Consider the following 23,471-nt stretch of genomic DNA (forward strand, 5'->3'; position numbering starts at 1 on the left):
AAAAAAAAAAAAAAAAAAAAAAAAAAGGTAAATGGAAATGGGAAACGGAAATATCCTGTGCATCCACGGAGTTTATATATTTTTTGGTGCATGAACACTTTTGCTCTCGGAGTTCTGGCACCTCTGATGAATTTAAGTCCTACTGGTATACAACAATCAACACACCTGTCACAAGGCTGACAGTTCTTCCTGTATGTGATCTTTTTGATTGAGTGATAAAAGTCCCAAAGAGGCTTCTTGAATCACCACAACCCCCTCAACGATGAAGTGAGCAAAGCGGAGGGACAACAAGCCACTACATTGGGAACCAGGCCAGGTAGACAGACACACGGATACATCTCTCCATCTATATAACAAACCCGTCTGGTGGCCCCTGGAAGAAACGAGGGTTGGGCAAGAAGAGATCTCAGACTGACCGGTAGGTTCAAAATGGCTGTGGATGTCGATCGGGCGGGTGGTGTCTCGATCTCCCTCAAAAATATTGATAACTCAACCTTTTGTGTGCTCAAGGCTTGATGAGTTGAGTCTGGACTGACTCGATTCTTACCTGACACCTAAGTGGCGGGAAACCCTTTCACAAAAAAGTTACCATGGAATGAATGGAGTTGAACTGGTCTTTTTAGCTGTACCATTATGAAAATTGTGTGTAATTAAAAAAGAAAAGAAAATCGAGCGGCAAAAAAAAATTCTTTTAATTATTATGCTTTCCCTATTTTCATTTAGAAAAAAAGAAGAGATGCAAAGATAACGGGAAATAGACATTGAAGGTTTCGTAGTTGGCCGTTTACACTCGGATATGACAGTGGGCAAGGGACGAGTTAAGGGAAGAATGGCATTATTGAGATGGTTTGGAAGATCTTTTTGTATTCCCTTGTATTCTTTTCTTTAACTTGTTATTTTTTTAATTTTTTAATTTTTAATTCCTTCTCCATTTTCCATTTCACTCTTCGTCTCCGATCTAGCATGGCAGAAATATATTAGCGCCCGTCTCAGACAGACTGCTCAATATTACACGAAAAAGAGTGGAAGAGAAGCAATAGCAAATGCTTCCCATGAGAAAAATTGTAATATATATACGTATGACATACCTTTGGTGCAAGGAAGAATCTCAGATGACCACTGCCCAATCCGTATTCAACTAGCAGCGGCACCTCCTGTGAGAGGCACAGACGAACAGACGTCGACAGGCCTGTGGCCTTGCAGAAATTGTTAAGGTATTTAAGGGAGAAGGTGAGAGCGACGGGCTCGGAGAGGTCGATAGAGACGTTTTGGTCTGGCTTGTCCACATTTGTGTGTTGGCGGAGAGTGATGGCACCGTTACCAATCTCACCCTGGCAGGAGAATTTGACGCCATCTTTGTTGGCTTCGATCATTACTGTTCGGATATCGTTAGATTGGCATATTTTTTTTTTTTCTTCAATGCAAAAGAAAAAGGCCAAAAAAAGGGTTTTTCATTCCTTAAAATGAAAAATGTGGTAATACATACCCGACTCCGACAAATTTCCCAAATCCGTACAGATCCTCCTGAACTCCGTTGATGGCATCTCAACGGTAGCCGCATACTCCGTTTCCGGAATAGCAAGGTGCTCCTGGTCAATGTCCATAAGCTTGATATCATACTCGCTCAGCCGGTCCGTTTCCGCGCTCTCAAAGACCAGGTTAATAACGTCGGGGGAATCTTCCGCCTTTAAAGTCAGAATGTCTTCGTTTTGTGCAGCCCGCAGTACTTTCGTAAGAGAGACCAGGTTAATTCCCAGCGCGACGTTGCGGTCGCAGCGATAGGGGGAAAAACCCTCTGCTTTCAGTATCATAGAGACCAGGGCCACGTGTGAGTTGTCCATGGCTTGCAGGGCGATTCCAGAGTCATTACAGTCGAAGTTACAGTCCTGGACCAGGTCCTTGATGGCATCAACGACCTTTTTTTTTCGGTAAAGGTCACTGTCAGCTTTTATATCGTATTTTCGTGAATTGTGAAATCAATGGATGTCAATGAAGCTATATGTAAGGCCTCCCTACCTTCTTCAACAAGCTGGCTTGTTCTAGCCGCGCTTCCAACACTATTATTACATGTCTCTATCAGTCCCAGATCAACTTAATAGTCGTTAGAATTCCATTACGCACTCTTGTCAATTGGGTTCTAGAAGAGCCAGAGGAGGAGAATGGAGGTAATAGCGGAGGTGTTTGGCGGGGTAGTTATTTGACGTTGGCGGGATTCTGGTGAGATATCAAACTCGTCAGCATGGAAACGGCAACAGGGGCGAAAATACGAACAGGCTTACACTGGTACAAATTTGTGTGTGTGTGTGTGTGTGTGTGTGTGAATCGGACGCAGTGAGTGTCGGGCAGCTTTGAGAAATGTCAAAGTGGGTTTGACTTGGAGGAATCTGGAAGTGTCCGTCGCGTGCAGACACGCATCGCGTGGATTGAGCATCACGTAATTTCGCCAATTTCGCGTTAGCGTATTTCCTTTGGTCCACCCAGAACTCTTGTGAGAAGCGATATCAAAATGCATGAAGAATCTTATTCTAAAAAACATATCTATCTATGGGTACAGGATTCAAGAAAGGGAACAAAATACATTATGTAATCTACAAGCATGCAAGACGGCCAATTCAACCGCCGTTTTCGGGAAATTGACAGAAATAAAACATGTTGGAAAAACGCCATTCAAGATATGCCAAATAAATGAGAACGTAGGCATTAGGAACCAAATGAAAATCCTATGTCATCGCATGATCTGACCGCTGCTAAATATAGGGTATTAAACATGTGACTAGCACTGGTGGAAACACCCAAAGCCGACAGATGTAAAGAAAAATTATTTTCAAATTGTTGGGTAGACGGGGCAATCTAGGCTCATCCTTGAATTCGGAAAGAAAAAAGAAAAGAGAAGAAAGAGGAAAAGAAATACCTAATACATTATTCAGATGCTGGTAACTCGGGGTGCCGTTTTTCCGCGCGGACGCAACTTGATAACTGTCTCCAGCTCTCTTAACATGTGTGTATTTGCGTCCGATTTCTCTCTCGCCACGGCTTGTCTAGCCCGTTCTTCTTTCATCCGGGCTATTCTTTCATCTCGTGTCATGGAGTTTCGCTTCCGGGGTAGGGCAATAGCTTCAAAAACCTCATGCTCATCCATGTTGTTGTCTGGGGCTGTGAGGTGCTGGTCTTCGCCATTCAATGCCCGAAGCGCCTCCGCTGGACCACCGTCAACCGCAGTCGCGCCACCTAAGCTAAATGTCGGCGATGCTGGCGATCTGAGTAGACTGGTGGGTCGTGAGAGACGATCTGGGTTTTCTAAAGTGGCTAATAATGAAGATTTCCCGGCTTCCCACTCTTGTAGTATCCCTCTTAGGTCTGCGCCGATAGATTGGTAGAGGGTTGTTAAGGTCGTGCCGAAATCTGCATCATCGGTTGCTCGTTCAAGGCTGGCATTTGATTCTTCGCGGATGAGCTGCATTTTAGCATGCAGTCCACGGATTCCTTGAGATAGAGAATTGAGTCGTCTTAGTTGTGCGCGATGACGATCCTTATTGGGGCTGAGCTTGGATTGAGGAGATGGTGGAATAATAATGTCTAAGTCCAGATTAGTTTAGATACCTGTCCAATAAGTTAGGTCCGTTGCACTTACGATCTTGCTCGTTAAGTATGGCTGCCAGCTTCTGCACGCAAGTTCCATTTGTAGCAGCGAGACGTTGCATCTCCTCAATAGCAGTGCTCCAATTTCCAATATCAACCTCCCCACCATCCGCCGGTAGAGCTAGCAGACAGCATAGCGTAGCCTTTCTGGCTGCGTAAGCTCTAGAAAATAGATGTCTTAGGGATCGCAATGATGTTTTGTCTTCCATCGCATTGTCAGCCGATGGTTTAGGTTCGTCTAGTTCCTCTAGTGAGAAATCGTAAATATCGAAATATTTTTCCAAATTAGCAGTATCTGTAAGTAGTTGTAGATGTCTTTTCGCTTCCAAGTATCTCTCTAGCATCTCCGTAAGACACTCTGAAAGAATACGCCGAAGTCTTAAACAACGTCGTGTTTGTGTTTGCTCCTCCAAACGGGTTATTGGGGGCATAGGAGTGCTTCTGTGACAGCTGTTAGAGGTAAACACGGTCTTTAGAAAAGTATCTTCGGATATTCAATAACAGACATTCTATATCCTCTGGAAACTAGTTCCACCTCCTGTATCAAAACAACCGAAGCTGAAGCTGCAGAGTCGAAAGACTGCGCATTGGCGACGAGTACAGAAGCAATATCCACCGCGTGGCGACGAAGGTATTTCAGCCACTGGCGTTTAGCGAATGCGTAGAATGCGGTTGCGACTGCCAGTAGAAGAGTAATAAGGATGCAGATCCGCCGGAAATCCCAACCGGAACCCTGACGAGACCTGGCCCAGTGGAGTATCCAGACCACCGAAAACGATGCCCCAGCTGTGAATATCGCCCCTCGTATACCAAAACTTGCTGCTCGTGTGCCTGATAAATCTGCATTATGAGCTGTATTTGATAGCAACCCCGTTACGGTGCTGTACGAAGGGGCGCTTTGCTCGTTGAGGAGCTGGGACGCAACGATGGTATATCCAAATTGTTCAAGAAAACGCTCGTTCTCGCTTTTTCCTATTTTCGTGCTGACTGCCACCTAATGCGTTTAAGAACGGAGAAAAGTCAGCAAAACATAGTCCCCCAGAAGTTGCGTGCTCCGCATTCTTGTCCATACTTTGCAGATGTTGTGAATCTTGTTCACAGTTTCTTGACGACCCATGGGCTTCAGTTGTAACGGCGCAGGTAGTTTATTTCGTATTCGATCTTGAAATGTAGGGGGTCCTCGAGGAGCGAAATCCACCGTCGATGAATCTAGGGGAGTTAGCGTCGGATGGTGGTCATCTTGTTGAGGCGCCCAGTCTTGCTCTGCTACTCCTTCGCCTGTAGAAAAGCCCGGAGTCAGTTATACGCGAGAGATTCACGGCAGGATAAAATGCTTAAGGCATACCCTCCAGATAGTCAGCTAAAGGCGAATCTTGATAAACCAGCGCTTCCATGGCGGAAGAACATGGTTCGTAGGGGCTTTTATTTGGCCAGAACAGAGGCGAATCCGTTGAAATTATGGAGCGTGTTCTAGGAACAAAACGTAAGGGTAATACAGTGCGACGGAAACAAGATTGAAGGCAGTCCAAATCGTGAGTGGCACGAGATCGTGTGTCTATGTACAGAACCATGAGTCTTTGTTGTTTTGAATCAGTACCTTATCAGGCGATCCCTGTGTTGGGTATAGTTTACGTGCCGAGCAGGAGACTGGCAAGGGGGATTAACTGTTGGGGGGATTGGATTGGGTGATTCGTACCCTCTATACCACCACGGCGCTGGTGGTGATTGATCTCTGTTGCCCTAGTGGCCTAATATTTAATGCGGGAGAAGTTTGTAAGAACACCTGACAGCGCCAAAAGACGGAGCCCATAACCATCTATCTGTAAGAGAGCTGCCAGTCCCTCTGCTGGCTGGACACAGCCATCAACCTCTGCTATGGAACCCCCGTTATCCCGTTTCCCTTCTGGCAGGTGCTGCAAGAGACTTTGTCTCAGTTTCTGGCTTCGGGTTTGGCGCCGTCGGTTCGCTGATAGCAGCTGTACTGTTTTGGCGGTGCCATGAATGTCCCTGAACCGCTAGCGGCCACAGATAGAAAAATAACACGTTCTAGCTCCTCTGCCTAACAAGTCGTTCGCTCCGCCGCCGCATATGCGCCGCTAAATAAACGCATGGTTCATAGGCGTTTGCAGGGTTTTATAAATTCAACCATGTTGCTGTCGTCCTCATTGGCAGTAATATTCATACAGGCCAGTTCCATCATTTCTCCACGAATGGAATGTAGAACGATGGTTTAACGCTCTTTTTTTTTTTTTTTTTTTTTTTTTTCCCAACACAGAGCTCCTTAACCATAAAGGTGGCTTCTTGAATAAAACCACGTTTTGTTGGGGATTACGGATGTTAGACATAGGGTGTCGAGCAATTTACCCTCGTATTAGGATTGGCTAAATTCACGGACCGATCTCCACCATGTTGCAATGCGGGAGATTAGCTGGGATCTGGTATAACATCCATCGATGAACGAGAATGCCTTCGTCTATCTGGGCCGTCACAGCAATTGCCACGTGTTCTTATACCAAACTAGTTTACGCTTGCTCCGTTTTGATCAATGGTCTTTCATCCCTAAACTGACGCGCTACCAACTGGGATAGAGGAGCTTCCTGTGTACAGCAATCAGGGCCCCATGAATGGATGCTCTTTCAGAGCCTGCAGCTAACGGTGACACTGAGATTCAATCTCCTGAGCTACTATTTGACGCTTTTGTAGGCTTCCGATTAGAGCCTCAGATGGCGCATATCTGATCTTGCAGATTCTTAATCTCCCGTCTCGCACGCTACACAAATTGCAACACCAAGATCAGAAGTCGACGTCCTGGCGTTATGTCCAAAACATCAACCGGTAGGTACTTACCGCCTCAGACCTTACGAGGAAGTCACTTTCCATGTTCGCTAGCTCTCATATTCAAAAAGTAAACCGTCTAACTTCAAGCTTATCCCACATTCCCTCATCCCCACACGACGAATATTATCAGTATGATGGGCAGCGCAGGAACCGATGAAAATACCATGACGGGAAAAAAGTCAAGTTTGGTGGTGTGAGCTGTCTGAGAGTCTGCTTTATGGAGATTAGAGCTGAAAAACTCAAGGTACTTAGCCCTCTGAATGAAAAGGCGGGTTTTGATACGCTCCACGCTTCGAAGGAATAGGGAAATGCGGAAATTTCCATCATATGATACATACTCTTGTCAGGTTCGGGGTTTTTCGTGAGGTGAAAGTAAGAATCAAGAATGGGTTTCTTGTACCTGCCCGACAATGACGTTTCGGAGCATGGAACTCATCTGATAATTCAAGCACATCTCCGACCCTCTTGCGCCCTCTTCAGACCAGTGCCGTCCTCTTTTGGAAGGATATTAAAGAATATATGTATATACCTATGTGTGCGTATATTCTTAAGAAGAAATTCCGGGATGTGAATGAAAACTGTAGCAGCTATACAAGAAAGCAGTGTGTCTCAGAACCATCCTTTTTACCAAGAGGACGAACGCAATACTTTGGAGAAATTGTGCGAAATATTATCTTCCTGGTACGATTTTCAAGTATCCACAAGGAATTCAACTATCACTCCGTAGTAGCCAACACCTATCGGGCTATTTGAAGGCGGAGGAATAAAGTATGTACAGTACATGGCTGCCACGAACCACCAAATTTGGGACACGCTGGAGCCCGAAGACTGGGATGCCGATCAATTTGAGTTTCGGTCCGAAACCGGGATCTCAGGAACGGTTGCCCCTAGCAACCCAACCTGCCGACCATCTGTGTAAACACGGTGGTCTCGCTTCAGGACGTGATGATGATGGCACCAAGAGCTTCATACCTCGAAGATTATTTAGATCAGGAAGAAAACATTCGTTATCAAAAAATTTACATAAAGAAATAAACTTTCCTATGTGAATCCAACACACTCCCTATCGGCAGACCCCGTTTAAGATGCTCCCTGGCTCCAGAGACCATAAATTTTATGTGAAGTTTGCTTAAGGTATTGCCTGAAAAACAAAACCGACTGTTGCTCCAATCCATTGCTAAGAGACTTTAGGATCAGTCGCGCTGCTCTATTGCCATTTCTGATAGCCTACACGATGTCGACGCGATACGATGATGTGGGGACTCCCTGCCCCACAGCCTGGAGAAGAGACAGCAAACTGCCCTTTAGAAACAGCACGTATATTAGTGACTTCTATGATGAGTTTGGGCTTTGCGAAGGCGATACTGCCCCAATCGACTTTACTGCTGATGTCCGCACCCCGTTAACAAAAGTGAAACCGAGGAAGGGAGGCCAGGCAAAAGCGTTCAGTATTCACGAGGATGGGCTTGATAACTTCGGGCCCGTGAAGGGCAAACCAACTGAGCCAGGCCTACGTCCAAATGTCAAACCTATATGCAAAAGCTCGTCGATGTTCTCTCAACCAGCTCAAAGATTTCAACGACCTAGAGTCAGTTTCGCCGCTCTGGAAGCGCCGAAAGCAGAAGAACCTGCCGTGCAACGGAAAAGCCCTCCACAACCTAATAAGTCACCTATCATAAGCAATCGCATTACGACGCAGAAAGAGGAGCAACCACCAGTCATTGCCGCCGATCCTCTGAAGAAGTCAATTAGGAGAAGAACAATTTACATTCCTTCTGAAGACACAACTGTGCCCTCTGTTTTCATGGGTATATTCAGCCCAATCAAAAACGTAAATCCTCTTAAAAGAAATGACGATGTCACCGAAGCTTCTGAGATTGGGAGCTTAGAATCCAAGATTATTCGGAAGCGGTCAGCAAGGAAGTCACTCTCCGTCGCGCCTCGCCGCGCACCTCTTCAGCCTACCTTAAAACCGATGCAAGAATCTAGCATAAAACAGGATATACCAGGTCAGAATGGTGGAAAGGAGAACATGCCTCCAGGCGGTGTAACCATTTCTAGCACCAAACATGGGAAACTTAAAGGGGAAGATTTCCCTGTCTTCGATGTGCCGCATGTTGAAAAGAGGAAGAGTGCAGGCGCCGTGGAGCCCGTGAAAAGGGCTCCATCCATTGTTAAGTCAGCCGTGGAAGCGAAGCCAGAGACTCGGAGCAATCCTCCGCCCGCGAACAGGAAGCCCCTTGGTAATAAACCAAGTGTGACCCTGAACTCCAAAATAAGCTTGCGGGGAAAAAACACCTTTAATCCAAAGACCAACGTAAAGGCTGTCCCAAGTCAGGGGTCCAGACCACCACGCTCGTCTCCTGTCCCTAAGCTCTCAGCAAGAGGGAAGCCTGCAGTGACACAACGAGCTCCAACGAAACTTACAGGTCCCAAGACCCTTCAGTTAAGAATCGATCAGAAATATCCTCTCCTAAGCGAAGACATATCTAACCCCGCTATGTATGAGGAGAATTGGCTTGCACATCAAGAGGCGGCAATCACTCAACTTGTGAGTGGTCTTTTTGACTCTGCACGGGGGAATACAGGACTATATAACAGCGATACCCTTAGGCACGAGCCTTCTGGGGATCTACCAAGGAGCCCCCTTCTCCCTCCTATACAAGCGAATCCCACGCATCTCTACTATACGGTTCATTGGGCGTACCTAGAGATGTATTGGCTCGCGGAAATGGTTTGAAGGAGGACATCGGACGAAAACGCACATTCTTGAATTTTTGGATAGAAACTTATGACCTATCCGCGCTTCGAGCCGCCGCGGAAACAGTGATCGGTCGAAGAATACCCGTCCCAAGTCGGCCATCTAGACTCAGCGATTCCAAGACTTCGGTTTTTCCAAGGGAGGGCAGACACCTCCGTCGTACATTGGAGTCATTTTTGGAAACATTTATTCTTCGAAACGAGGATGTTGGGCCTACAATTGCTAGCCTGGATGGGGAGGATGTTGGTACACCGCGTTGGTCGTATCGAAGAACTATTCTGCGCAGTATCATGATAATTGTGCTCCTCGACAAGGCGAGGTCAAATTCAGGAACTACACTGCCGCGATGTTTGTTTAACCCGTCGTCAAAATATAAATCATCCGCAGCTGCTCTCCAGGGCTTAGGAGCTATGTTGTTACCGTCTGCTGGAGATATTACTCGGCTATTGAGTCACCTTGACTGCAGAGTATCCTACAAACAACACCCTCTACAAGAATACGATTATCGCATTAACAACCTTGCAGTAGATCTTCGAGATGGTATACTTCTTACGAGGCTGGTAGAACTACTTCTATACCCATCCGCTTCAGCTGTACTCTCTCAAGAACATGGCCCTGATGCCACCTCCACTGCACTAGCCATGCCAACGGGAGAAATCTTGCCTCTTGTAGAAGGAGAGGAAGACTGGATACTCTCTCAACATCTAAAGATACCCTGCATTGGTCGGGCAACGAAATTATTCAACGTGCAAATTGCGCTAGGCGCTCTGGCCGTCGTTCGGGGCTTTGGCAGCATAGCCCAAGAGATCCGTGCCGAGGATATCGTCGATGGAAACCGCGAAAAAACCATAGCGCTGCTGTGGGGCCTTGTTGGGAAATGGGGGTTGTCTGTCTTGGTGGACTGGGACGATGTTAGGAGGGAAATTCGACGGTTGGAAATGAAAGCGGCAACTTGTGGTGCAGGTAGTGGAAGCAGGCGCGAATCCGAAGCTAGCAGTGAAGAGGTAGAAGAAGAAGAAGAAGAAGAGGAAAAAGAGGAAGCAGATTTCGATGCATGCTATGAGAGGCACTCGTTCCTTCTCAAGAAATGGGCGTCATGCCTTGCGCGACTTGGGGGAGTTCGACTTGATAACTTGACAACGAGCTTTGCTGACGGGCGGATTTTCGGGAGCATCGTGGACGAATACGAGGGCTTCATCGTTGGGGAGGAAGGGAAGCTGAATAGCTCAACAAGCTTGGATGTGAGACTGAGGTTTTTGGGCTGCAGTCGTCAATTTGGTAAGAGTGATGATGCCTCCTTCATTCCGTCATTCTTTGAAAATGTATGGATAAGCTAATGGAAAATCTCAGCCTCGCTTGTGACCCCGTCACCTTCACCTTTAGGCGTATCCTCATCTCATTTTTTTGATCGGGATTGCACTCTCTCAGCTCTGGCTTTTCTTTGTAGTAGGCTTCTACCTGCCTCGAAAAGGGCGCGGGCAGCGATTGTTCTACAATCAGCTTGGAGACGAACGCATGCTCGACGTCAACTCCAAAAACGCATCATCCTGGGAAAGATCGCAACGGAATGTATGGAGGTTGTACAGGAGAGGAAGAGGTTACTATGGGCAAAGGGTATCATCGTTCGTTGGTGGAGGAATGTCGGGGGTAACAGTGGGAAGAAGAAATGCCTCATAAGGAAAACTGGGGCCTCTTCTGACAAACATCCAGCAAGAAAATTGAGAGCTACAGCTCATCCTAGAAATAAAGCAGTGTCGAGGAGATGGAGTGCCAAAGTTGCTTTCACGGAAGATGCTGACCTGGGCCAAGGTCAAGACGGGCGGTTGGCGACGGGTGATCTTCAACCTATAGAGGAGGATCTATGGCTTGACCTTTGATTCTGGCGCCGTGACCCGATAACGACCATTATACACCACTGTTACGCTCTTTTACACACACACACATAATATCTATAAGGGGGTTTTCGTTATTTTTATTTTTATAGCGATGGCGATATTGCGGGGGCCGTCTTGGGTGCTCCGGCGCTTGCACACGGTTATTGATACAGTGGGGGGTCCACTGGTTTCCCTTCCTTTATACACAGACACACACAGTATATATATAGTACAGTACAAAGATCATTCATTGTAAATACATACAAAAGGTATATATATATCCTAGAAACAAGATGCTTTATACACGCACTATGTTTCGTTTGTTTTATTTCATTTGAAACAAAACACGGCTTCACATACACTCCACATTTCAAACGGATGGAGTCCACGAGGTTGCCCCGATTAGAGAGAGTGAATTCCAGTAAATAAACCGAATTTCTCAGAAAACAAGAAAAAAAAAAAAAAAAAAAAAACCCATATGAACCGGATAGGAGGGTAAGCACCAGAGTTAGTTTAAAAAAATCTCCGCTCTTGTGACGACGATATCTAGCTTATTTACAATATAAGCTCCAATCGCAAACAAATCCCCAAAACACAACTCCCCAAGGGAAAGGAGGGGATGGATGCTTGCGGTTTCTTTCTTTCTTTCTTTTTTTTTTTTTTTAAAAAATATTCTTTCGCAGACACAGGGAAGGATCCAGGGAACATGGGATTGACACATCGCAAGTACTTTTTTGGGCAGTTATTTGGTTGAATTTGGTTGGTTGGTTGGCAGAGATGAATGACATCATGGGTTGAGCAGGCAGCTGATACCTACTGCGGAGGTAAGTAACAGAGCCAGGCAGGGAGCGGGAAGCGTTTTATTTCCTTCCTGGCCCGCTCTGTCGACATGTGTTTATGATCCGGGGGGCTACGGCGGGTAAGATTTAAGTGATGCTGATGCTGAATTTGACGAATTTCTTGTCGTTGCGATATGCTGGTGGACGAGCTGATCTGCAGCGCAGCAATCACGCAGTATATATCTAATGCTGTCCCTGTGCTGTAAGGGGGGCTCCTTGTCGTGCACAGCTGCAAGTCCTTCGGTCCAAAAGAGCCATCCAGGGAATCAGCATCGTGTGTGCGTGCATGTACTGGACAAAAGCAGCCGGGCAAGGAAGGCCCCTCGCCCTGTTCAAGGGACTCGGTGATGGGTTGGCTCTTCGACAAGCGCGGAGGTTTAGAGGATCTTTGGGAGTTAGTTCGGCTGCTGACCGCTCTCTGCCAAACCATGTAGTTACCGTGTATCGTGCCTGTCTGTCCCCAATCCCGAAGCGTGGGACGATAACAACAGCAACAAGGCTGGGCAAAAAAAACTAATCGCCATGATTGTTCCAAGTGTGGACCCGCGTCCAGTGTGCAGCGTTCCGGTGCGAAGTGTTGTACCTGTCTGTTGAGTGGTTATTTGGGCACGTCCCTCTGGTTAAATATCCGCACTAAAACCGGGACCCTTCAAGCACGAATGGTCGAAGCCACCAAGCACCAGACCCCGCCCCCCAGCACAGCGTCGCGGGACGGTGAGAGCTTGCTCGGTGTTCAGCCAGTGGACCAAAAATCCCTCATACAACGCGGCGGCACGACGGAAAGACGGCCTCTCGTGCTGCTTGTTCCATGATTGCGTGGACACGGTTCGGCGGGATATGGAATATCTATCTGGTCCCCCAATCCAAACATCACAAGTTTGGCTCTCTTCCTCTCTCCTGAATTTTGTGTGGTCATCCCCTCGCACCGCACGGGGAGAAAGCCGGTGGTGGTGAGCTGACAAGGAAGCATCGTTCTCTCGTATATGTATGTTTGCCGGAAAGGAAAGCAAAAAGGAAAAGGCAAAGGAAAGGGATTGCATCAAGATATTGGGCTAATAATTTAATGATCAATGCGACTCTATGTATGTAATAATAATAAACATAATAAGGATATCCACTTTTTAGCCGGTCGAGGCATTATGATAATCAGTAGGCAACTAGCCAATACTTATTTATTACATACAGAATCAATGTTTAAACTTTTAGGCGCCTGCCTGGTTTAGATGCTGCTTTTGGCCGGTCTAGCACCATTGTACCGGTGCTAGTATACCCTGATTGTGAAACAAACTTGCTATAAATGCACTTTTGGGGGTTGAAGTCATTTACTCATACTTCTTTCATTCCTGAGCTTCGGTTTGCCTCACCCTGTCTTGTCCTTGCTCACTAGGATCCCATGGCGTTCACCTGGGCCATAAGACAGAAATAGCGGAAGGTGTTGGAAGGGTTGAAGGGGTCTTGAAGTCTGCAATTCCGACGGACCCGATTTTAAATGAGCCGTGGCATCTTCTGATGTAATCGCTCGTGCAGTCTCACTGGAGGTCTGCTGACGTCTCCTCTGCCCTCTTGCTTCCCACTCATCCATGACATCATCCCAGATGTCGCTCTCCTTACCGATATCGCTATCATCGCTAGACTCCGCAAGATCTTCATCCTCTTCTTCAAGTGTACTAAATTCTGATTTTCTCTTTTTGGATGTCGCGCTCTTCGAACCGCCGCCACTGTAGTTGGCCTTAAGCTGTGCCCCGCTTAGAAATCCTGCCTTCCACACCTTCTGAGTCTCCTCGACGCCAGTCGACACCTCGAGGCGAATAACATTGAGGGGTTCACCGTTTGTAACGAAGGGCTTCACAGACAGAAGAATGGCCCAAGCGAACCGAGCAAAGAGATAAGGACGGGAGTCGTTTTCAAGGTATTGGACTATGGTGTTGTGGTAGGTCGGCCAGTATTCAGCAGCATTTTCGGAAAGTATGTGTGATACGTAGCGTGTTGAACGAGTACCGGTATCCGTCTCATTCGCACCTCCTCACCCAGCAATCTCTGGTACGATAACGAACCACCGTTTGTCGAAGCATTTATGAATATCCGGTCTAAGTGGAAGGAGATTCGCTGGATTATCAATATCTCGCAAGTCTCTACCATATCAGTACATCCCATATCTATCTGAGTACCAGAGCACTTCTTCGGCACGAGGTGTGCTTCAGTGCATATCGAGAAGTTGGTGATGCCACAGCGAAGTCCAGTGGCTTCAGGAAATACGGATATGGGGCCCCAATTATCTGGGATGCGGTCGTGGGGAACTCCCAGTCCTGGAAACTGGGGACTGTGGTTCTCTACTATGCTGCGGCTGGCGATCGCAGTGTATAGGTGGTGGGTTGGGTGGCCACGCCCGCTGTGGGGCCGGGCCACACCACCACATCCACGGGTATATATATCACTATAAGCGCAACCATTTTAAAAATGGTTACGTTGGCTTTTTGCTATGGATAACCTAGTGGTCATAGTGCTATCTTATCACAGGACAATGGGGTATTTGCCTAGTAGAAATGGATCTGAACAGCGATGAGAAGGTGGAGAAGTTTGCATACTCGCGCAAGCGTCAACCAGAAAATAGTAAGTTGGGTCCGTCAGAACTCCATCAAGTGGGACAGTCACAGGGTGTTGACCATCTTTATCACGACAAAGGCGGCCAGTTTCAAACGCGTTGTTTCCGATGCTCTGGCAGGAAATCAAGGCGGTTTGGTGGTGAACTCCAAAGGTGTGAGGAGCTATTTGATCAACACGCGGAAAGATCAGGAGAATATTGCAGGGAGCTTGATAGCCAGGATGCAAGAAATAGATATTTTCGGATATTGATCTTTCTACAGGAGGGATCGGGGATTGCATGGAACTCAGACAGACTTCCATCAGGCATTTTGAAGGATATAGCGGCAGTAGTGAGATAGAAGAATGGGGGTCATGGTGGAGGTCGTGAAGTGGAGAAATAGAAGAATGGAGGTCGCAGAGTGGAGAGATCTACGGGGTGGCCTTGGTTAGATTCCTACGGAAGCAACAGTTGTTAGGCCGCTAGGGCAATGTGGTATAGAGGGTACGAATCACCCAATCCAAATGGATACTAACAAAAAATCTATTAATAAGTACCGGCTGTTTGTGTTGGGGGGATTGGATTGTACCCACGGCGCTGGTGGTGATTGAGCTCTTTTGCCCTAGTGGCCTAATAGTTTGATAGACAGAACCTACATAACTAGCAGGCTTCAACGCTAACTATAGTTACAACAAAGGTGAAGTGCAGAGTTATTGAATGACAAAAAGTATAATTGCTGTTGTGTGTAAAATTTCACTAAAATTTCATGTCATAGGCTCATGGCTGAGTGAAGCGGGCTGGTGAAAGCGTAGTTAAATTTGGGTGAATTACAAAAAATTGAAAAGAAAAACCTTCGAAAGGTCTCCCCGACAGGGAATCGAACCCTGGTCTCCCGCGCTTGACAAGTTTTTCTTGGAATGACAAGCGGAAATCATGACCACTAGACCATCGAGGATAAACTCAGTTTCGTAAAAATCGAACATTACAGTTACAAGTAAATTCGCAAATTTCTCAATTGTTTCAACAGGATTATATAATTTTTCCATTACTCTACGGGACTACAGAGGATTTTAGCCACTTTTCCCAATAGTTTTGAAAAAGTTTGACTCTAGGGAGACGTGGAGGTGTTTGGTAGCCACCCAGTTCTGAAATAATGCTCCAATGACATTCACTGAAAAATCAGCACCGAGTTTGACATCAGTGGCATGCTCTGCTTTGCTATCGTATTCGAAAGCTCGAATTATACTAGGATTGTTTGCTTTTGCTTTCGAACTCACTTTTTCTTTCTCCGCTTTCTTGCCCAATTGTGTGCCGTTCCCTTTTGACAAGCGACAGGTTGATGTCGCGTTGAGCTCAGTCGTTTATGTTTGTGGATGCTTGTAATGCGAGCTGTCCGCTGTAAAATATCAGAAGCGCATGTATTCTGTACTTGATTGGCATTTACTTTACAGCGAAGTTACCAAAGCGCCACCCTCAAAATATTTTTGGAGGCTTGCAGTGTGGATGATGCATGTCATCACGCTTTTGAAATAAACTAAACCGACCTCGGATGGCGGTTCTGTCGGCCTGAATCTATGTTTCTATGAGCTGTTGCGCCCGAATGCATCATCATCATCATCATCATTATTTTTGATTAGATCGTTGAACTCACCCTGTATCAAGGATGCGGGTTTGAGCTGATGGCAGTTCTTTTTTTTTTTTTTTTTTTTTGTTTCGTTTTCGTTTTCTTAGCAAGGGCATGGAGACTAAATTCACAAAATAGACATTATCTCCTTGAACACTCCTCACAGAAACGACAACTAATTGACGACTAATTTTTCTTTTCATTCCTCAATTTTGCAAGAGTATTCCTATTGGCCATGGATAGGTAGCATTGTATGTGTCAAGCTGCGCTGCACGACTTGGCAATTCCGCGTGTTTTCGTAGGGTGTGTGTCGTACAGCATCCAGGCATGCATGAACAGACCTCCACACGCCGCACGGGCAAGATTGTGATTTCTTTATTGCGCCATGCCGCGAGGAGTTAAGAGGTGTGGTTTCGAATATGTGGTGTACTGGGGCTAATGCTGAGCAACGTCTGGCACACCCTGCGCCGCTGCGGATCAACACCCGCCTAACGGTCTCCAGCCAAGTCACCAGGATACAGGGTAGACACTTTGATCGTCCTGCGTACGAATGCGATTTCGCTCACTACTCTCTTTGAGTAGGTTATAGGTGACGACGGCTTGGACCCATGGTAAAGTTGACTCCACCTGGTTTGATGGATGGGAAATTGAAAAGAAATATCGCAAATTGTAATTGAAAACAAATTTCCCCTTCCCGGGAAAGGGATATCGGACATTGTTCGCCATTCCTGTCGCTGTCATTGTCGTTGTCGCTATCTGGATGAGTTTGCTACAGCGCTCCATTTGCTGATGCTTTACCCTGAGGGGTAAGTCATTGTTCTGATGAACGTTACGATCTGCATACTTGTAAGAAAATCGTAATCGACATTTTCAGATGATGGAAAGAGAGTAATCCTGATTTGAGATGGGGAAATATCGAAGACCACTTCATCTCAGATGAATGAGGAACCCGATCGATTGATTCCATGGCCATTTTTACCCAAATCAATTGCAGACGTTAGTTATTTATTACTGCTTTGTTTACGTAGCGATACGCAATACGCCTAATACGCACCGCGTGGGTCGACTCGGACCCGATTAGTCACCCGCCCGCCCTGTGCCCTTCAAGAACTCGCCGCCGCCCGGTTTGTCTCACGTCCTTCTTCCTCTCTACCATCCCAGCCCATCCCACACTCGCCCAATCCCTCTCTTCCGTCCTCCTGTGTCTATCAATCTCACTGTCTACTGTCCATCTAAGCGCTCTCTGTCTGTGTGGCTCACAACCTGATCACTCCCGTTACTGTTACTTGCTTTCGCTGAGCAGCAGGCTAGCAGTAGAAAATCTTTGCAACGATCGGTGGCGACACAACCTTGGGCTTGACACTTCCGTCTTGTCCGCCCGCCAGATCCTCCCCAGCAACCCTAGGTGCCCGGACGCTACTCGACAGCAGCCATCTGTTTGGGGTTTGCCCCGTGCATCATCCTCGTTTCTCTTCACGTACGAACATCGCCGTCTCGATCACGTCCTTCTGGCCAAGATGACGGTCTACCTCTTATGACAATAGCTTTCTTGATGGGCATTTCCTTGCTCCTCAAAGGTCCTCCATAGATCAGCGGAAGCATACCTTGAGTATTGCCTGGTCGACTCTGCGCGCTATCGACAACAATCTTTGGTTACGCAACCACTTTCCTAATTTCATTCGGGTGGCCTTTTGGTTTTATTTCCTTCGTTTCTCATTACCATCTACCCCACATCACACTTGATCTTGTTTCTTTACATTAGACCTTGATCAGTACGTTAGGATTCGATCTGAAGGATCAGCCGCATCCATTTGCCATCTATCTAGTCGGTTATGATGAATGTTTTGACCAACATGTTTCGTTTATCCAACACCCCGGGTACTCCAACGATCGATGGCGAGGAGATTTCTGCGGAGGCGGACGAGCCACCAGACGATCGTCAACTTAAGCCGTCCTCGAAATTGGAAAATATCGTTCCTCAACCATACACCAAAGCGAGACTTTTTATTCCGGATGCAAAGAAAGAGTCTCTGCTTACCCGGGCTCTACTGCTCTGCGGCCCTGAGCCTTCGTCTATCGATTGTCTATCTCAACCTTCACATGTAAATGGATCCGATCGAAATTACCCGCCGTCGATATATAGCAACATCAGCGGGCCTTCGACTGCAGAACTGACCAGCGACGGGGAGACCAAAACTCCACCACGGTCAGATTCACCAAGTCCACCGATTCCGTCCGGTTTTGCTCATTTGCCCACCACATTCCGTGGCCGTATGCAAGTCAAAAGCCCGGTAGCACCTACCACCGACATTCCCCAATCGGAAATTGAAGCCAATCTTGGACGGAAGCGCTTGATAAGCTTCGCATGTGGGCGAAAAATTGACGACGAGTCGATATATTCGAGCGAACCAGTGAAGGATACAAATGGTGTGCCCAAGCGGAAGTCTGTACTGACTTTTATTTGCGCCCCACGACCAACTGGCGAGAGTGGAAAGACGGTTGAACAAACGGCCCTTCGCGGAAATTCCTCATGCCACCATACTAGCATCTCACCCCTCCCGCTACGCAAACCCAGTTCGGGCCCTTCAACACCATCGCAGGAAAAGGTCGATCGACGCGACGCTCCGTCAAAAAAGCCACCGGGTGCTCCTCGTACTTCGAGGCCTGGTGAGTTTGAACTCTCTGATGCTATTCGTTTTCACGAATTCGGTAGTTCTTTGGAAGACGATGATTGGGTAAACCAGACGACGGTTTATAAGGAGAAAATGACGCTGAATGATTGCATGAAGAAGGAACTTGCGATTAGGAAACTGGGTGAAGAAGCGGAGGAAGAAGCTCGTCAGGACGAAGAGGATGCCGAAAATGATGATGACGACGACGATGATAACAATGATGACGACGACGACGATGAGGATGATGATGAGGATGACGATGAGGATGATGACGACGATGATGGTGATGAAGACGAAGATGATTCAACGCTTCAAAATGATATTTCTGACGCTGGTAATGAGAGCGATAATGAGGCTGGGTTTGCGGACTCTGACGACACTGATAATGAATCTGAATACGCATTCTGGGCGCCGTCGATGGCAACTGCCTCTACTAGCGTTGATAACGCTGATGTTGCCAACCAAGTTTCTAGACGGCGAGGTTCATGCTCTTCAACTGAATCTTCAAACGAACGGAAGAACGGCCGCAAAGTAGTGACACCACCTCGGCAATCTGGGCGGTGCCAAAGACACCGTCGGCCTAGCAAGCCCCAAAAGTATGGACCTTCCACACCACATCTTCCTGATAGCACCGATTTCGTATGTGGGACTCTCGACGAAGACCGCCCTTTGGAAGCCGCGTATATTTCTTGCATGGAGCAACGTCGTCGGGCGAAACATATCCTTATCCCCCAGGACATTGATCCGAGTTTTCCCACCACAGATCCCGAGGACGGAGATGGAGACGATGATGAAAATCATGACGACCATGATGACATCACAGAAAAGGTTCATGCACATGATCCAGAGGGCATTCGCAGGAGAGACAGAAAGCCAGCAGCGGTAAAGTCACTCCGTCAGCTCGCCAAAACGTCTGCAGTCACCCCGCTCCGCGCGTGCCTATGGGAATTCTCCCGACGTCTACGATCGCCCTCCACCCCATCATGAAATCGAGATCTCCTCCCTCACCACGCGGCCATTATCTCGCTGCTGCAGCGCTCCACCCTGACGGTATGAACATCACCGATCTCACGCAGAGGCCCCATCGGCCCACGTACGAGGTCCCTCCCTCGCACGCCAAACCCTTTCTTCGCTCGGCTTGAACGCCGTCGATTGACAAAGGCGATGCCTAATATGACTAGCGCCATCGAATCCAGCAACCACGACTTACACACCCGCGGACCTATTGACATTGTTGTGGGTCTCGAAAAGAAGCGTCAGAAACGGAAAGAAAAATTCTGGCGCCAGCACTGTAGGAAAGCTGCAAAGGAGAATCTTGAGCGTAAGCCATTACCCGGTAAAGGTGCTGAACGCATGAAAGAGCTTGGACTTGAAGTTGCGGAGCGCTTTAAGGCGTATGGCGTTGGCGTTGGGCAAGGTGCTCATCTTGTGCTCTCGATATAAAAATTCACCATATACCACCATATTGCATTGGTTTTTCTGTATCATTTTCCGATTCCGGAAGTCTCGTTCAAGGGCATATTTTGATTTGACATTTATGTTGTTCAAAGACCTTTTTTTTTTTGAAAATATTTCGAGTTTCATATTCTCTTGTGCTACACCATGCTGTATATTCTTTTATTTTAATCTCGTCGCTTTCTCTTTGCTTTTTATATCGTCTCCTTACATTCTTACGTTCAGTCCAGATTTTAGGAGAGGAATGGTCAAACCTTTGTGAATTGATTTCTTCCAAACATGAAGATTCCCCTTCCCCTATCGTGTTCTTGACCTGTCTGGGAAATATTTTATTTCAATTTCATTTCTAGCTTATTAGACTGGGAAAGGATAGGCTTTGATTTTTGACACATTTTGCTTTTCCTGCAGCCGTTTAACTTCGTTTATCACTTTCCATTTCTGTTGTTATCTGCATAACGAGACCATGAGCTTTCGTCCTCGCGTTTTAGTGCACTTCATTAGTGGACACACAATACAATCACAGGGTCAGTAACCCAGCAACAACAAAGTGACCGCAGATTAGACATTATTTTTTTTTTCTTTTTTTTTTTACTTCTTCTATAGATGTAAAATTCTCGGAAACTTGGGCAGCCCTAAGACAATATGCGTTCTTTCATTAAAGATTCCTCTTAGTCCTTAGGATAATTTGCGCACTAGCCCCAATCCAGAATCCCAAGCGAAGCCCTGTTGAGGTACACTGTGGCGCCGATAATCACGTGAGCGATGAATCAGCATATCCTTGGAAGGACACTTCTTACAACCGTCAGGAAGAGAGCGACGACGATGATGAAGTGAAAGAAGGAATAACACATCGGCATCAATTCTCAAATATCACTTGTGGGCTTCTTGCGATTTACACACGCATGCCTCCGAGCAACCAATAGCCAGCAGCCTCCTAGCAAGCAAACCATCGCCGATCAAGTAACTTAGATCCCTTACAGACCCTGTCCTTGTGCTGGGAAGCTCCAAATAACAGATTGTGCTGAGAGAGAACAATAGAAATCCTCGCCAGTTGTCAACTCGGTTCGACTAAACTGTCCCTCGTTCCGCATCTCCTTTGATAACTTCTTGTTATTTTCCCCAACAGGAACCTCACTCTCATCCACGCTATTCCCGATTCCCTGTCATTTCTATTCACCTCAACATAAACCCTCCACGATGTGGATTGTAAACTGGTGTATGTATATATTTACCTAATCCTCCTCCCGCTAATGAGCCAACATGGCAATTTTGCCAGCTATGGCAGTTTCTGCTTTCCTTCTCCTCCCCCAACGGCCAAGCTCCGAAGGGCTGCCTCGCTCAACTTGCTGCTTCACACAAAATAACAGAAAACTGGAAACGAGCCACCTGGGAGCCTGCGTAGTGCCAATATTTTGCGCCTGTGGATGTGTATATGAAGGGATGTTGATAGATAACTGACATGATCTATGAGGTTTATATATAGTCTATGACATCCTCGCCTCCCTCGGGCTGCTGAACAAGCATGCCAAGCTCCTCTTCCTCGGTCTGGACAATGCAGGAAAAACTACGCTGCTGCATATGTTGAAGGTGGGTTGAGCTCTACACATTATATATATATATATATATATATATATATTTGGATTTGTTAGTGGGATTGGCGGGCTTCGTGCTTTTTTCATCCTCACTTTTTCTTTTTCTCTTCGTTTTGTTTCCCAGGAGAAAACGAAGAACAAAGTCACACTTTTGACATCGGGGTGGTTTCTGTGGCTATCGAAGAGAGGCATCGTTAGGTTTTATATTCTCTGGCGGTAGTTGAATAAGATGGAAGTTGGATGGCTCGCCAGGGGCCGTTTGCATAGAGTCATTGCCATTTACTAACACATCTCCTTTTCATAGAATGATCGAGTCGCCATTCTGCAACCCACCGCACATCCCACATCCGAAGAATTAGCTATTGGCAACAACAGATTCACAACATTCGATCTCGGTGGTCATATGCAAGGTGATAACTCCTGTTCCTCCTTTATACATACATTAGCCGTATCTTTTCCCACCACCACTCACTAACGTAACACGTACGTTCTCCACAGCCCGTCGCCTCTGGAAAGATTACTTCCCCGAAGTAAGCGGTATCGTCTTCCTCATCGACGCCAAGGATCCCGACCGTTTCCCCGAAGCCAGGGCGGAGCTGAGCGCGCTCCTAGCTATGGAAGAGCTTGCCAAGGTCCCCTTCCTTATCCTCGGTAACAAGATCGATCATCCAGAAGCTGTACCTGAGGATGAGCTCCGCCACCAAATGGGCCTCTACCAGACCACCGGCAAGGGGAAGGTGCCTTTGGAGGGTATCCGGCCTATTGAATTGTTCATGTGCAGTGTGGTGATGCGACAAGGTATGTTGCAAACCATGAGCTTGTTCCTCCCTCTCCCCACCCCTCCTCGTTTTCTGCCGAAAGCAAAGCCAGTTCCGTAGCTAAGCTCACTTTTCATTCTTTCTCAATAGGCTACGGCGAAGGCATCAGATGGATGTCTCAATATGTCTGAAATACCAAAAAAAAGACTTACGCGCCTGGATTACAATCATCTTATCTTGTCATTTACCTGTTTCCCCTGCTCGTCCTGCGTCCGTCAAGTTTGCACATCTTGTGTGTTTTTCCCCCTCAGCCCATTTTTCGTTTTCTTATTTCTCTAAATCACTAAATCAAACCTTCGGGTTTCCCCGTGCCCTCCTCCTTTCCCCCGTTCTCCTGCTCTCTCCCTGGTCTGTTGGATATGGCAAGAAAAAATATAAATTTCGGGAAAATGTCCTTTCTCCCACTCCTCCCCAACTCCAGATAAATTAATCACGCAATCAAACCATCTCATCAATCCACAAATTGGCAGTTCCCATTTCTTCGCTCTCCACCCGACTCAATGTCGTTATGCTTCCAGTACAGAAAGAAAATAAAAGCACAGAAACCTTCTTCACATGTACAGTACTTTCTGCATCTCAAAAAGTCTCGCGACAAACAGCTCCTCTATTTTTTGTTCCCAATGGTTCACACCTTATCATTAGCTAGCTAACCTACTTACTAGTAGTGTTATACAATTAAGTCCACAATCGCCCCTTTCCTTTTCCACCTCTATACCTAATTAATTAATCAATGTAATGAAAACACGCAGCAGAAACCCGACTTCTATTTAGTTCTGAA

At 46.8% G+C, this 23,471-nt stretch overlaps 6 protein-coding genes and 1 non-coding gene across 7 annotated transcripts; 3 read left to right on the plus strand and 4 right to left on the minus strand.

Moving 5' to 3' along the window:
- Positions 1–940: 940 nt before the first annotated feature.
- HCAG_04835 (proliferating cell nuclear antigen) lies at positions 941–2,122 on the minus strand (the record flags this gene model as incomplete). Its single annotated transcript, XM_001540945.1, has 5 exons — positions 941–958; positions 1,089–1,375; positions 1,487–1,898; positions 2,017–2,057; position 2,122. Coding segments are annotated over 5 exons (759 nt in total).
- An 801-nt stretch (positions 2,123–2,923) lies between these two features.
- Positions 2,924–5,839, minus strand: HCAG_04836 (conserved hypothetical protein; the record flags this gene model as incomplete). Its single annotated transcript, XM_001540946.1, has 6 exons — positions 2,924–3,576; positions 3,632–3,884; positions 4,193–4,633; positions 4,712–4,917; positions 5,336–5,387; positions 5,786–5,839. The coding sequence occupies 6 exons, from the start codon at positions 5,837–5,839 to the stop codon at positions 2,924–2,926; spliced, it is 1,659 nt and encodes a 552-aa protein (XP_001540996.1).
- A 1,872-nt stretch (positions 5,840–7,711) lies between these two features.
- Positions 7,712–11,115, plus strand: HCAG_04837 (predicted protein; the record flags this gene model as incomplete). Its single annotated transcript, XM_001540947.1, has 3 exons — positions 7,712–9,028; positions 9,091–10,516; positions 10,589–11,115. The coding sequence occupies 3 exons, from the start codon at positions 7,712–7,714 to the stop codon at positions 11,113–11,115; spliced, it is 3,270 nt and encodes a 1,089-aa protein (XP_001540997.1).
- A 2,030-nt stretch (positions 11,116–13,145) lies between these two features.
- On the minus strand, positions 13,146–14,617 carry HCAG_04838 (predicted protein; the record flags this gene model as incomplete). Its single annotated transcript, XM_001540948.1, has 4 exons — positions 13,146–13,242; positions 13,316–13,868; positions 14,006–14,385; positions 14,604–14,617. The coding sequence occupies 4 exons, from the start codon at positions 14,615–14,617 to the stop codon at positions 13,146–13,148; spliced, it is 1,044 nt and encodes a 347-aa protein (XP_001540998.1).
- A 777-nt stretch (positions 14,618–15,394) lies between these two features.
- Positions 15,395–15,487, minus strand: HCAG_09361. The gene has a single exon. It is a non-coding gene; the product is annotated as a tRNA-Asp (tRNA).
- A 2,522-nt stretch (positions 15,488–18,009) lies between these two features.
- HCAG_04839 (predicted protein) lies at positions 18,010–20,271 on the plus strand (the record flags this gene model as incomplete). The annotated part of the gene is made up of 3 exons (XM_001540949.1): positions 18,010–19,467; positions 19,592–19,710; positions 19,905–20,271. 3 exons carry the CDS (start codon positions 18,010–18,012, stop codon positions 20,269–20,271), a joined length of 1,944 nt encoding a protein of 647 aa, XP_001540999.1.
- Positions 20,272–21,480: 1,209 nt separating this feature from the next.
- On the plus strand, positions 21,481–22,824 carry HCAG_04840 (GTP-binding protein sarA; the record flags this gene model as incomplete). Its single annotated transcript, XM_001540950.1, has 5 exons — positions 21,481–21,499; positions 21,767–21,870; positions 22,180–22,285; positions 22,374–22,673; positions 22,784–22,824. The coding sequence occupies 5 exons, from the start codon at positions 21,481–21,483 to the stop codon at positions 22,822–22,824; spliced, it is 570 nt and encodes a 189-aa protein (XP_001541000.1).
- Between the last annotated feature and the right edge of the window lie 647 nt (positions 22,825–23,471).

Source organism: Histoplasma capsulatum, genomic scaffold, assembly GCF_000149585.1.
Source record: "Histoplasma capsulatum NAm1 scaffold_4 genomic scaffold, whole genome shotgun sequence".
Lineage (NCBI taxonomy): Eukaryota > Fungi > Ascomycota > Eurotiomycetes > Onygenales > Ajellomycetaceae > Histoplasma > Histoplasma mississippiense.